Below are 14,830 nucleotides of genomic sequence, written 5' to 3' on the forward strand. Positions count from 1 at the left end.
TATATTGTGAATAACTGGGGTCCCAGCACTGAACCCTGCGGCCCCTCACTCATCACTGCCTACCACTCTGAAAAGGAGCAGTTTATTCCCACTCTCTGCTTCCTGCCTGCCTACCTGTTCTCTATCCACATCAATACATTAGCCCCAAATACCATGAGCTTTAATTTTGCTCACTAGTCTCTTGTGTTGGACCTTGTCAAAAGCCTTTTGAGAGTCCAGATACACAACATCGACTGGTTCACCCTTGTCCACTCTACTGTTACATCCTCAAAAAATTCCAGAAGATTTGTCAAGCACGATTTCCCTTTAGTGAATCCATGCTTAGTTGGACCAATCCTGATACTGCTTCCCAAATGCTCAATTATTTCATCGTTAATAATTGACGCCAGCATTTTCACCACCACCAATGTCGGGCTAACCGCTCTATAATGCCCCATTTTCTCTCTCCCTCATTTTTTAAAAAGTGGGGCTACTTTAGCCACCCTCCAATCCACTGGAACTCTTCCAGAGTTTATAGATTGCTGGAAAATTATCACCAATATGTCCGCTATTTCTAGGGCCACTTCCTTGAGTATTCTGGGATGCACAGCATCATGCCCTGGAGACTTATCAGGCTTTAATCCCAGCAATTTCCCCAATACAATTTCCTGACTAATAAGGATTTCCTTCAGTTCCTCCATGCTGCACCCTCTGTGCCCTAGTATTTCTGGAAAGTTATGTGTCCTCCTTAGTGAAGACAGATCCAAAGCATTTATTCATTTGATGTGCCATCTCTTTGATGCCCATTATGAATTCACCCGATTCTAACTATAAGGGACCTCCATTTGTCTTTAGTTTTTTTCTCTTCACATATCTATAAAAGCTTTTGCCGTCAGTTTTTATTTTCTGCAAGCCTACTCTCGTAGTCTATTTTCCCCTTTTGAATTAAACCCTTTGTCCTCTGCTGGATTTTAAATTTCTCCCAGTCCTCAGGTTTGCTGTTTTTTCTGGCCAATTTATATGCCTCCTCTTTGGTTTTAAAACTCGTTTCTCGTTAGCCATGGATGAGCCACCTTCCCCGATTTACTCTTGCACCAGACAAGGATGTACAATTATTGAAGTTCATCCATGTGTTTGTTAAATGTCTGCCATTGCCTATCCACTGTCAATCCCTTAAGTATCCTTTGCCAGCTTATCCTAGCCAATACACGTCTCATACCATTAAAGTTAGCTTTCCTCAAATTCAGAACCCTAGTCTCAGACTTAGCTGTGTCACTTTCCACCTTAATGAAGAATTCTACCATATTATGGTCACACTTCCCCAAAGAACCCAGGACCACAAGGTTGCTAATTAATCCTCTCTCATTACACAATACCCAGTCTAGGGTGGTCTGCTCTCTAGTTGATTCCTCAACATATTGGTCGATAAAACTATCCCTTATACATTCCAAGAAAATGTATTTTTGCTATGAAATCTTAAATATAGCTTCATCCACATATAAACACTAATTTAAGCACTAACAATTTAAATGTTAAATGCTAGCCAATTCTACATAATCAGGAAAATTTTAAGACTGAATGATCAGAATATTTTGTGCTCTCGGGGGACACCCAACCCAGAGGGATTGATGCTGGTGCCCAGAGCCAAATGTCCATTTCGTTAGAAAGCAGATCATGCAGGTTGCCCAAGTACAACGAGGCCCAATCCTCCCCTTGTTTGAGATCCACATGACTCGCTCCCTGCAAGTGCCCCAGGCAGCAACAGGAAATGGGATTTGTCCAATTTTCTTCTCCATAGGTCTATGGTAATACTAATGCCCCAATGGTTACAATTCAGCAAGATCCACTTACTCCGGATAGATTGGGCATTAAACCTTGGAGCTGATGGTCTGTGTGGCTCAGTAGCTTGTTTAACCGCTAAAGAATCAGGTGGTTTTTGAGGCTTGAGGATATTTCCAAAAATTTTTTATATGCGGAGAGGTTGCATAAACATGATTTGGATTCTGTCGCGTTGGCGAGGGAGGATGTGGAGAGTAGTCTCAAAGGTAAAGAAGAAAATATGATAGATTGGATACCAATTCCCCTAGAAGGGAAGGGATCAAGAACCAGGCACATACTTTCAAATAAGAGTTAGGCAGTTCAGGACTAAAATCAGGAAGCATTTTTTCATACAAAGTAGTGGAAATCTGAAATTCTGCCCAGTCAAAAAGGCAGTGAAGAACACACTGACATTTGAACCATTCAACCTCGAGATCAGTAGACTTTTGATAGACATGGTATCAAGGGCAGATCGTGCCTTACGAGCCTGGTGGAGTTCTTCGAAAATGTGACTAAACACATTGACGAAGGGAAGGCGGTAGATGTGGTTTATATGGATTTTAGCAAGGCGTTCGATAAGGTTCCCCATGCAAGGTTTCTAGAAAAAGTGAGAGGGCATGGGATCCAAGGGGCTGCTGCCCGGTGGATCCAGAACTGGCTTGCCCAAAGGAGGCAGAGAGTGGGTATAGATGGGTCTTTTTCTAAATGGAGTTCGGTCACCAGTGGTGTGCCCCAGGGATCTGTTCTGGGACCCTTGCTGTTTGTCATTTGCATAAATGACCTGGATGAGGAAGCGGAGGGATGGGTTGGTAAGTTTGCCGACGACACGAAGGTTGGTGGGGTTGTGGATAGTCTGGAGGGATGTCAAAAGTTACAGAGGGACATAGATAGGATGCAAGACTGGGCGAACAAGTGGCAGATGGACTTCAACCCAGATAAATGCGTCGTGGTCCATTTTGGTAGGTCAAATGGGATGAAGGAGTACAATATAAAGGGAAAGACTCTTAGTACTGTAGAGGATCAGAAGGACCTTGGGGTCTGGGTCCATAGGACTCTAAAATTGGCCCCGTAAGTGGAGGAGGTGGTTAAGAAGGCATATGGTGTGCTTGCCTTTATCAATCTAGGGATTGAGTTTAGGAGTCCGGGGATAATGATGCAGCTATATAAGATCCTCGTCAGACCCCACTTGGACCAGAACTGTGCTCAGTTCTGGTCGCCTCACTATAGGAAGGATGTGGAAAAGATTGAAAGGGTGCAGAGGAGATTTACAAGGATGTTGCCTGGATTGAGTGGCATGCCTTATGAGGATAGGCTGAGGGAGCTCGGTCTTTTCTCCTTGGAGAGATGAAGGATGAGAGGAGACCTAATAGAGGTGTATAAGATGTTGAGAGGCATAGATCGGGTGGACTCTCAGAGGCTTTTTCCCAGGGTGGAAATGTCTGCTACGAGAGGACACAGGTTTAAGGTGCTGGGGGGTAGGTACAGGGGAAATGTTAGGGGGAAGTTTTTCCACACAGAGCGTGGTGGGCGAGTGGAATCGGCTGCCGTCAGTGGTGGTGGAGGCGAACTCAACAGGGTCTTTTAAGAGACTCCTGGATGAGTACATGGAGCTTAATAGGATGGAGGGTTATAGGTAGGTCTAGACGGTAGGGATGTGTTCGGCACAACTTGTGGGCCGAAGGGCCTGTTTGTGCTGTAGTTTTTCTATGTTTCTAAGGGAGGATAGGTAGAAAAATGTCAAGATACAAATCAGGTAATTGCAGAGTGAAATAAACTTCCAGATTAAATGGCATCTCCCTGTTGGGTAAAGGGTCAAAGAATATGGCGATGAGAGGGCAGGGAGAAGAACTAATGAACAAACAGACTAAAACACATTTAGAAGGGCCATGAGTTCAACATATTCAAAATATTTTCCATCACCAGTACCTGCGAAGTGTAGCTAAAGTCAGTAAATTAACAGATTTTTTGAAATATACTTTCAGCTGCATTCTCACAACAAATCCCATCAGCAAAGCTGTGCTTCCAAGTAATCATCATCAGCAACTTCCATATCCATCCACCCAACGATTGATGTGGAATTGTTGAGATGCTCAACTTAAACCAAGAAATTCACCTCGGAAAACTCTCCTTCTGTACAAATTTGTTCTGCTTGTCTATGTGCCAGGAAACACGTTCCTTGCTAATGTGCAATGATAAAGCTGTCTGAAGACTCGTTGCATAAGGCACAAGGCGAAGAAGAACTTTGCTGCTTTGTCTCAGCCAGGACCGGCAGCCTACCTGGTCAGTTTTGACAGTCTTGCTAGTCATCTCCTCTCTGAAGGTCAGCAAAGGAATGCTCTCATTTTCATCAACATTATCCATTTCAAACAGTCCTGCTCACAACTTTGGCAGGGGTTGGTGTTTTCCTCTCTACAGTAAGGCAAGCCTGGTTTGAGAAAGAGACAGGTGTTTGCCACTGAACAGTAAGCACACTGGGGAAACCTACACAACTACTTGCTTTTACTGAGTCAGCACTAGGGCCAGATCAAAAGATAAGACTGCAAGTGAAGCTAACAACACTGGTAATTTGTTCATTGTTGTAGAAAGCTTTTGATTTGCACAATGTGTATTTACATAGCACCCCCTTAATGTAGTAAAACATTTCAGTGCTTCAGAGGCAGTCAAAATGGCACACTGGCACAATGATCAGCAGTACTGCCTCATAGCGCCAGGGACCCAGGTTCAATTCCAGCCTGGGATGGGCTGTGTGGAGTTTGCACATTTTCCCAGTGCCTCCATGGGATTCCTCAGGCTGCTCTGGTTTCAACTCACAGTCCAAAGTTGTGTAGGTTAGGTGGATTAACCATGGTAAATGCGCAGGGTTACAGGGATAGGGTGGAGAAGGGGGCTTGGGTGGGATGTTCTTTTGGAGAGTTGGTGCAGACTCAATGGGCTGAACAGCCTCCTTCTGCACTGTAGGGATTCTGTGGTGCCATAGAGTCACATTAGGACAGGTGATCAAAAGTTTGGTCAAGAGACAGGCTTTAAGAAATAAAAATAACGCAGCAAAGAAAATTGGGAATGTTCAAGAAGCCAGAATTGGAGGAACACAAGGAACTTGTGCTGTGGGGCTGGAGGCAATTACAGAGGTAAAGAGGTTGGAGGGATTTGAAAATAAGGATGACATTTTTAAAATTGTGGCGTTGCCTGCCACTGTCAATCATTGAGCACAGAGGTGATGAATGGTCAGAATTTGGCAACTCACGATATAGGCGTTTAAATTTCATTTAAAAAAAATTTAGATGTCAATAATATTTAACAAACAACAGTTTCCTGCAAACAATTGACAATTTGCCAAATCAACCAACCTCAGTCAAGGCAATCAAAGGAAAATCCTCCCAGGCGTGTGAAACCTGCCCCAACTCCCAAAAGTAACAGAATAAAATATCAGGATATTAATTTAATCCTGCATCATAGACTGATTTCTGATAATCAGAAGTTAAATCACTCAAATCAATCCAATATCATAACCTCAGTGCAGTTAGTACAAGTCCATCAAGCTGAACTACACAAAACAAGGCAAACAGAATTACAAGCTTTTCTCCTAGTCCACAGAGCCTTAAGCAATAATAAACTTTCACAGCCACGAGCTTTGAATATATTTAAACGGTGCATGAAGAAAAATCTCAGTAAATGCACTGAATATTAAAGACCAACTTCTTAGCACAATATTGGGAAATTGGAGCAAACACCCTGGACTGGAAGCAAAATACAGAAAAGCGGAAAAGCATCCATCAGGTACGCATTTTCAAAACTTAATGCACTACATCTAGAGGTGCAGAAAAATGCTTACAACACAGGAGAAAGAGGGGCTATTTGGCCTGTCATATCCGTGCTGGCTCTCTGAAGGAGCGATTCACCTATTGCCATTCTCCGGTTTTCTCTCTGAAGCCCGACACACATTTTTCCTTTTCAGATAATCAAATCAAATTCCCTCGACTGCCTTGATTGAACCTACTTCCACCACAATCTCAGACCTATTCCAGGTCCTAAAGATCTGCTGCACGAATGAAGATTTTTTTTACCTTAAACCTGTGTCCTCTCATTCTTGATCCTTACACCAATGGAAACAGTATCTCCATACCTACTCTGACCAGTTCGCTCATGGTTTTGAACACCTCTATCAAATCTCTTCTAAACCTTCTCTTCTCCAAGAAAACAGTCCCAACTTCCCCAATCTATCAATGCAACTAAAGCTCCCCATCCCTGGAACCATTCATGATTTTCTATACCCTCTCTAATACCTCATTATCCTTATCAAAGTACAGCACCCAGAACTAGAGACATTAAGAGGCCAAATGAGTGTTTTATGCAAGTTTAAACTAACTTGTTTGCTTTTATACTCTATGCCCTGATTAATACCTAGGGTGCTGTATGCTTTAACCCCTCTTGTAACCTGTTCTGCCAACTGTAATGATTTATGCACCCTCTGCTCCTGCATAGCCTTTAGAATTGTTCCCTTATTTTATCTTGTCTCCCCATGTCCTAATCTGTTCTGCCAACTTTAATAATTTATGCACTGGTCCCCCTGCTCCTGCATAGCCTTTAGAATTGTCCCCTTTATTTTATCTCGTCACCCCATGTTATTTCTACCACAATGAATTTCTTCACACTTCTCTGCATTGAATTTCATCTGCCACTTGTCCGCCCATTCCACCAACCTATGCTCTTTTGAAGTTGTACACTATTCTCCTCACAATGCTTCCAAGCTTTGTGTCATCCACAAACTTTTGTTGTGCCCTATACACCAAGTTCTAGGTCAGTGATAGGTACCCTAGGCTAGTGAGTGAGCTGCATGAGTGGCCCTCCATCTCAGTAGGCCACAAGATTGAAATCAGGCTTGTTCACCAATCACAACCCTATGAAGAAATGCACTTAATGCATGCCAAATATTTCAAAACAAGTTACTTAATCATTTAGATGTTGATAGAACTAACAACTTCAAATGGTAAAAACAAAACAAATATTTACACTTTGGACACGGGGGGGACGTGAACGGAATCAGCAAGCACCTCACTTGCTCTTGCTTTGTGTGTGTATAATTTCAGTCATACCAGTCGGAAAAAATCCAAGCAGCCAGAAATCAGCAGCATGTGGCAACCCTGCACCTGGGCAGCAGTCAACTAAATGTCTCATGGGCAGCAGTCAACTAAATGTCTCATGGGCAGCAGTCAACTAAATGTCTCATGGGCAGCAGTCAACTAAATGTCTCATGAGCCGCACTCAGAACCCTGATGGACAGCCTCCATTGGAATTACTAACAGTTGTCAAACACAGACTGAAACCAAGTTATGAGTTGCTCCTGAAATAGGACACACCGCGTTTATGCTTTTCACAGTTCAAGTCCTATTTAAATCAGCAACAGGATATTGTTCCCGATCACTCAAGTGTTGCAACAATCCTTTTCCTCAGAAACCAACCCTTATAGAATAGAACAGCACAGGAGGTGACCCGTCTGCACAGTGTGTGTAACAGTTCTGTAGTCTCACTCTCCATGCTCTTTATACACAGCTCTGCAAATGTTTACCTTTCAAGCATTTATCCAATTCCCTTTGAAAGTAATCACTGAATTTGTTTCCATCATCCTTTCAGGCTGCACATCCCAGAACATAAATCAATGTAAAGAAAGGGTTTCCTCATTACTCTCCCCTACCCCCTCCCCAACATTGTTTGTTGCACCAATTATCTTAAATTTGTGTCTTCTTCACTCTCCTGTTAACAAAAACACTTTCAATGACGAACAGTCATTTATAATTTTCAAGTACAAGAGATCATAAAGTGTAAAATGAAGAGCACAATGCCTCACCGAGTTGGCCTGATGGTTTTCTGATGCACTCTCTCTTGGCTGCCCGCCCTGAAACACGGGCACAACCTGGGCAGATAACTCCGACATCAGTAAGGTCCCACGGAGCAAATGGAGCGGTCCCCCTCGTTAGTTAACACTCCCTCCCTCGCTGCAAAGCATACAAGAGCAGAAAAACATTATCCTCCTATCGTCAAGACACCCAATATGGATAATCATTCCTGAACATTTGGATATTTCCTTATTTGTTAGCATGGATAGAAACTCCAGTAAATCATCCCTACCACATGGCAACGAGGAATCAACTGACCATGTCATAAGTGGAAGCTTCCCCATCACATTCAAAAATGGTCAAGGACACTTGGTCTTAAATCTGCATACCAGTGATTGTGTTTTATGACAAACAAAATTTGACACAGAGCCACAAGGTACTATTAAGATGGTTGACCAAAAACCTGGTTAATGAGAGAGATTTTAAGGTGCATCCTGAAGGAGAAAAGGTAAGAGAAGTAGTGGTGTTTTGGGAGATATTTTCAGAGTTTAAGACCTTGATCATTGAAGTAACATCCATCAATGCAGGAACGGTTATCAGTGATGCGGAAATGGTTAGAATTGAAAAAGTACAAATCAGATGTTTCTAGTGCTGGAGAAGTTTACAAAGATGGGGGGGAAAGAGGCGGTGGTGTGGTAGAGCAGGATGCTCCCAGTGTACATGCGATTACAGATGATGTGTCAAGGGCAGCAAGTGGAAAAAAAATAGGACACAGCTGAAGACACATGAGTGAGACAACCGTGGCACCAATCGGGGGAATGCACCCTTCCCCCAACCAAACTAACCCCGAGGGGAAGGTGAGGATCCCCCCAACAAACTGACCCCTAGGGGAAGGAAAGGATCCCTGCCTCCCAACCAAACTAACCTCGAGGGGAAGGTGAGGATCCCAACTAAACTGACCCCTAGGGGAAGGAGAGGACCCCTCCCCCAATCAAACTGAGCCCGAGGAGGAGGACAGAACCCCTGCCTCCCAATCGTGCAGACCACTAGGGGAAGAGAGGACTCCTGCACCCCCCCACCAACAAAACTGACCTTGAGGAGAGGACCCCTGCCCCCAAACTGACCCCGAGGTGAAGGAAACAATCCCTGCCCCCTAACCAAACAGGCAGCACAGTGGTTTGCAGTGCTGCCTCAATGTCAGGGACCAGGTTTGATACCCGGCTTGGATCACTGTCTGTGTGCAGTTTGCACATTCTCCCCGTGTCTGCGTGGGTTTCCTCCAGGTGCTCCAGTTTCCTCACACAGTTCAAAGGTGGGCAGGTTAGGTGGATTGGCTAATTTGCTAAATTTCCACTTGTCAGGGGGACTAGCTCAGGTTAATGCATGGGGTTATGAGAATAGGGCCTGGGTGAGATTGTCCTTGGTGCAAACTCAATGTGCTGAATGGCTTCCTGCTGCACTGTAGGATTCTATGATTCAAACTGACCTCCAGGGGAAGGCGAGGACACCTGCCCACCCCATCAAAGTGACCCCCAGGGGAAGGAGAGGACACCTGCCCACCCCATCAAAGTGACCCCCAGGGGAAGGAGAGGACACCTGCCCACCCCATCAAAGTGACCCTAAGGAGAGGACACCTGCCCACCCCATCAAAGTGACCCCCAGGGGAAGGAGGGGACACCTGCCCACCCCATCAAAGTGACCCCCAGGGGAAGGCGAGGACACCTGCGCCCCCAACCAAACTGACCCAAAGAGGAAGGAGAGGGGCCTACCCCACCGACCCCGAAGGGAAGGAGAAGCCGCGCCTCTGCTGTGACCACCGGGGAAGGAGAAGCATCCAAATCCCATCCTGAAGGAGGGTGGGAGGAGAAGCCCGCCCCATGATAGAGGGGAATCACCACCCCCCCTCAGACAGCCGGCCCGGGGGTGAGGGTAACTCACCCGGAGTTCACTCACTCTCATGCTGCCCCCAACCCTTCCTCACACACAGCCTTCTTCCCCACCCACCGGAAATGACAAACGGCACTCCAACGTCACCTCCGCCACAGGCAGAGCCGGGCGGGATGACACGACCGCGTCTCGGTCATGTGACCGGCGGCTTTCCTGCGCGCGCATCGCGTACCCATCCCTTGTTCGTGAAGCGGATTCGGACGGGGAGCGCATGATGTCGGTCTTTGTGACAGTTATGTCAGAGCCACTCTCTCTAAACTATGGTGCATCTGCTCTGAGAGCTGTTAAACAGACAATAAAGATTGATATTTACTCTGTATCCAACCGATGTATCTGCCATGTGAGTGTTAGATTTAGAGAGGAGCAACAGGGGTATTAATAGTGAGAGAGGATCAACAGAATCATTCACAATGAGAGAGGATCAACAGTGTCATTCACAGTGAGAGAGGAGCAACAGGGCTATTAATAGTGAGAGAGGATCAACAGAATCATTCACAATGAGAGAGGAGCAACAGTGTCATTCACAATGAGAGAGGAGCAACAGGGTCATTCATAGTGAGAGAGGAGCAACAGGGTCATTCACAGTGAGAGAGGAGCAACAGGGTCATTCACAGTGAGAGGAGCAACAGGGTCATTCACAGTGAGAGAGGAGCAACAGGGTCATTCACAGTGAGAGAGGAGCAACAGGGTCATTCACAGTGAGAGAGGAGCAACAGGGTCATTCACAGTGAGAGAGGAGCAACAGGGTCACACAGTGAGAGAGGAGCAACAGGGCTATTAATAGTGAGAGAGGATCAACAGAATCATTCACAATGAGAGAGGAGCAACAGTGTCATTCACAGTGAGAGAGGAGCAACAGGGTCATTCACAGTGAGAGGAGCAACAGGGTCATTCACAGTGAGAGAGGAGCAACAGGGTCATTCACAGTGAGAGAGGAGCAACAGGGTCATTCACAGTGAGAGAGGAGCAACAGGGTCACACAGTGAGAGAGGAGCAACAGGGCTATTAATAGTGAGAGAGGATCAACAGAATCATTCACAATGAGAGAGGAGCAACAGTGTCATTCACAGTGAGAGAGGAGCAACAGGGTCATTCACAGTGAGAGAGGAGCAACAGGGTCATTCACAGTGAGAGAGGAGCAACAGGGTCATTCACAGTGAGAGAGGAGCAACAGGGTCATTCACAGTGAGAGAGGAGCAACAGGGTCATTCACAGTGAGAGAGGAGCAACAGGGTCATTCACAGTGAGAGAGGAGCAACAGGGTCATTCACAGTGAGAGAGGAGCAACAGGGTCACACAGTGAGAGAGGAGCAACAGGGCTATTAATAGTGAGAGAGGATCAACAGAATCATTCACAATGAGAGAGGAGCAACAGTGTCATTCACAGTGAGAGAGGAGCAACAGGGCTATTAATAGTGAGAGAGGATCAACAGAATCATTCACAATGAGAGGAGCAACAGGGTCATTCACAGTGAGAGAGGAGCAACAGGGTCATTCACAGTGAGAGAGGAGCAACAGGGTCATTCACAGTGAGAGAGGAGCAACAGGGTCATTCACAGTGAGAGAGGAGCAACAGGGTCACACAGTGAGAGAGGAGCAACAGGGCTATTAATAGTGAGAGAGGATCAACAGAATCATTCACAATGAGAGAGGAGCAACAGTGTCATTCACAGTGAGAGAGGAGCAACAGGGCTATTAATAGTGAGAGAGGATCAACAGAATCATTCACAATGAGAGGAGCAACAGGGTCATTCACAGTGAGAGAGGAGCAACAGGGTCATTCACAGTGAGAGAGGAGCAACAGGGTCATTCACAGTGAGAGAGGAGCAACAGGGTCATTCACAGTGAGAGAGGAGCAACAGGGTCATTCACAGTGAGAGAGGAGCAACAGGGTCACACAGTGAGAGAGGAGCAACAGGGCTATTAATAGTGAGAGAGGATCAACAGAATCATTCACAATGAGAGAGGAGCAACAGTGTCATTCACAGTGAGAGAGGAGCAACAGGGTCATTCACAGTGAGAGAGGAGCAACAGGGTCATTCACAGTGAGAGAGGAGCAACAGGGTCATTCACAGTGAGAGAGGAGCAACAGGGTCATTCACAGTGAGAGAGGAGCAACAGGGTCATTCACAGTGAGAGAGGAGCAACAGGGTCACTCACAGTGAGAGAGGAGCAACAGGGCTATTAATAGTGAGAGAGGATCAACAGAATCATTCACAATGAGAGAGGAGCAACAGTGTCATTCACAGTGAGAGAGGAGCAACAGGGCTATTAATAGTGAGAGAGGATCAACAGAATCATTCACAATGAGAGGAGCAACAGGGTCATTCACAGTGAGAGAGGAGCAACAGGGCTATTAATAGTGAGAGAGGATCAACAGAATCATTCACAATGAGAGAGGAGCAACAGTGTCATTCACAGTGAGAGAGGAGCAACAGGGCTATTAATAGTGAGAGAGGATCAACAGAATCATTCACAATGAGAGGAGCAACAGGGTCATTCACAGTGAGAGAGGAGCAACAGGGTCATTCACAGTGAGAGAGGAGCAACAGGGTCATTCACAGTGAGAGAGGAGCAACAGGGTCACTCACAGTGAGAGAGGAGCAACAGGGCTATTAATAGTGAGAGAGGATCAACAGAATCATTCACAATGAGAGAGGAGCAACAGTGTCATTCACAGTGAGAGAGGAGCAACAGGGCTATTAATAGTGAGAGAGGATCAACAGAATCATTCACAATGAGAGGAGCAACAGGGTCATTCACAGTGAGAGAGGAGCAACAGGGTCATTCAGTGAGAGAGGAGCAACAGAGTCATTCACAGTGAGAGAGGAGCAACAGGGTCATTCAGTGAGAGAGGAGCAACCGGGTCATTCACAGTGAGAGAGGAGCAACAGGGTCACTCACAGTGAGAGAGGAGCAACAGGGCTATTAATAGTGAGAGAGGATCAACAGAATCATTCACAATGAGAGAGGAGCAACAGTGTCATTCACAGTGAGAGAGGAGCAACAGGGCTATTAATAGTGAGAGAGGATCAACAGAATCATTCACAATGAGAGGAGCAACAGGGTCATTCACAGTGAGAGAGGAGCAACAGGGTCATTCAGTGAGAGAGGAGCAACAGGGTCATTCACAGTGAGAGAGGAGCAACAGGGTCACTCACAGTGAGAGAGGAGCAACAGGGCTATTAATAGTGAGAGAGGATCAACAGAATCATTCACAATGAGAGAGGAGCAAAAGTCATTCACAGTGAGAGAGGAGCAACAGGGCTATTAATAGTGAGAGAGGATCAACAGAATCATTCACAAGGATCAACAGAATCATTCACACGAGAGGAGCGAGAGAACCATTAACAGCGAGAGATTAGCAACAGGTTCAGCACAGCGAGAGAGGAGCAACAGGGTCATTCACAGCAAGTGAGGACCAATGGGACCATTAACAATGAGAGAGAAACAACAGGGTCACACAGCAAGAGAGGAGCAACAGAGGCATCAATAGTGAGAGAGGAGCAACAGGATCATTCACAGTGAGAGATGAGCAATGTTCTGGTTACCACACTACCAGAAGGATGTGAAAGCTTTGGAGAGGATGCAAAAAAGATTCACCAGGATGTTGTCTCATCTTGAGGTTGTTGGCAATGAAGAAAGTTTGAATAAACTAGGATAGTTTGCACTGGCAATACAGAGGCTGAGGGAGACCTGAGAAAAATCTGCAAAATTGAGATAATCAAAGGCTTTTTCCATGGTTGGAAGTGTGAATTACAAGGGGGAACAGGTTCAAGGTCAGAGGGGGAAAATTTAAGGAAGATGTGCAGGGGAAGTATTTCACGCAGAAAGTGGTGGGTGCCCGGAATGTTCTGCTAGAGGCAGTGGTGGAAGCAGGCACATTAGCAACATTTAAGAGTCATCAGGATGGGTAAATGAATAGCGAAGGAATAGAGGGAGAGAGGAGCAACAGGGTCATTCATAGGGAGAGGGGGGCAACAGGCATGTAACAGCGAGAGAGGAGAAACAGAAACATTAACAGCGAGAGTGGAGCGATGGGGCGAGTAACAGCGAGAGAGGAGAAAAAGGGAACATTCAGTGAGAGAGGAGCAACAGGATCATTCACAGTGTGAGAGGAGTGATGGGGTCATCAACAGTGAGAGAGGAGCAACAGGTCATTCACAGCGAGAGAGGAGCACCAGAGTCATTCATAGGGAAAGGGGGGCAATGGGCATTTAACACTGAGAGAGGAGCAAGACGGTCGCTCACAGTGAGAGCAGAGCAACAGAGTCATTAACAGAGAGAGAGGAGCAAAAGTGCATTTAACAGCAAGAAAGGAGCAATGGGACCATTCCAAGCGAGAGAGGAGCAACAGGGTCACTCGCAGTGAGGGAGGAGCAACAGGGTCACTCGCAGTGAGGGAGGAGCAGCAGGGTCATTTGCAGTGAGAAAGGAGCAACAGGGTCACTCGCAGTGAGAAAGGAGAAACAGGGTCACTCGCAGTGAGAAAGGAGCAACAGGGTCACTCGCAGTGAGGGAGGAGCAACAGGGTCACTCGCAGTGAGGAAGGAGCAACATGGTCACTCGCAGTGAGGAAGGAGCAACAGGGTCACTCGCAGTCAGGGAGGAGCAACAGGGTCACTCGCAGTGAGGGAGGAGCAACAGGGTCGCTCGCAGTGAGAAAGGAGCAACAGGGTCACTCACAGTGAGGGAGGAGCAACAGGGTCATTCGCAGTGAGGGAGGAGCAACAGGGTCACTCGCAGTGAGGGAGGAGCAACAGGGTCACTCGCAGTGAGGGAGGAGCAACAGGGTCACTCGCAGTGAGGGAGGAGCAACAGGGTCACTCGCAGTGAGAAAGGAGCAACAGGGTCACTCGCAGTGAGGGAGGAGCAACAGGGTCACTCGCAGTGAGGGAGGAGCAACAGGGTCACTCACAGTGAGAAAGCAACAGGGTCACTCGCAGTGAGAAAGGAGCAATAGGGTCACTCGCAGTGAGGGAGTAGCAACAGGGTCACTCGCAGTGAGAAAGCAACAGGGTCACTCGCAGTGAGAAAGGAGAAACAGGGTCACTCGCAGTGAGAAAGGAGCAACAGGGTCACTCGCAGTGAGGGAGGAGCAACAGGGTCACTCGCAGTGAGAAAGCAACAGGGTCACTCGCAGTGAGAAAGGAGCAACGGGGTCACTCGCAGTGAGGGAGGAGCAACAGGGTCACTCGCAGTGAGGGAGGAGCAACAGGGTCACTCGCAGTGAGGGAGGAGCAACAGGGTCA

At 46.6% G+C, this 14,830-nt stretch overlaps 1 protein-coding gene across 4 annotated transcripts in view; it reads right to left on the minus strand.

Annotated features, from left to right (window-relative positions):
• The window catches only part of psen1 (presenilin 1), a 109,335-nt gene extending 99,693 nt beyond the window's left edge, over positions 1-9,642 (minus strand). For 2 of the 4 annotated variants that reach the window (XM_078233669.1, XM_078233667.1), the window contains exons 1-2: positions 9,585-9,642; positions 7,643-7,790 (exon numbers count right to left, since the gene is read on the minus strand). In XM_078233669.1, the coding sequence (XP_078089795.1) occupies positions 7,643-7,729 (87 nt within the window). In that variant the 5' untranslated portion in view covers positions 7,730-7,790; positions 9,585-9,642. Of the gene's footprint in view, positions 1-7,642; positions 7,791-9,569 lie in introns of all 4 variants that reach the window. The other 2 variants (XM_078233668.1, XM_078233666.1) reach the window with 1 other exon arrangement.
• Positions 9,643-14,830: the final 5,188 nt, after the last annotated feature.

The sequence above is a fragment of the Mustelus asterias genome, chromosome 18 (genome assembly GCF_964213995.1).
Source record: "Mustelus asterias chromosome 18, sMusAst1.hap1.1, whole genome shotgun sequence".
NCBI lineage: Eukaryota > Metazoa > Chordata > Chondrichthyes > Carcharhiniformes > Triakidae > Mustelus > Mustelus asterias.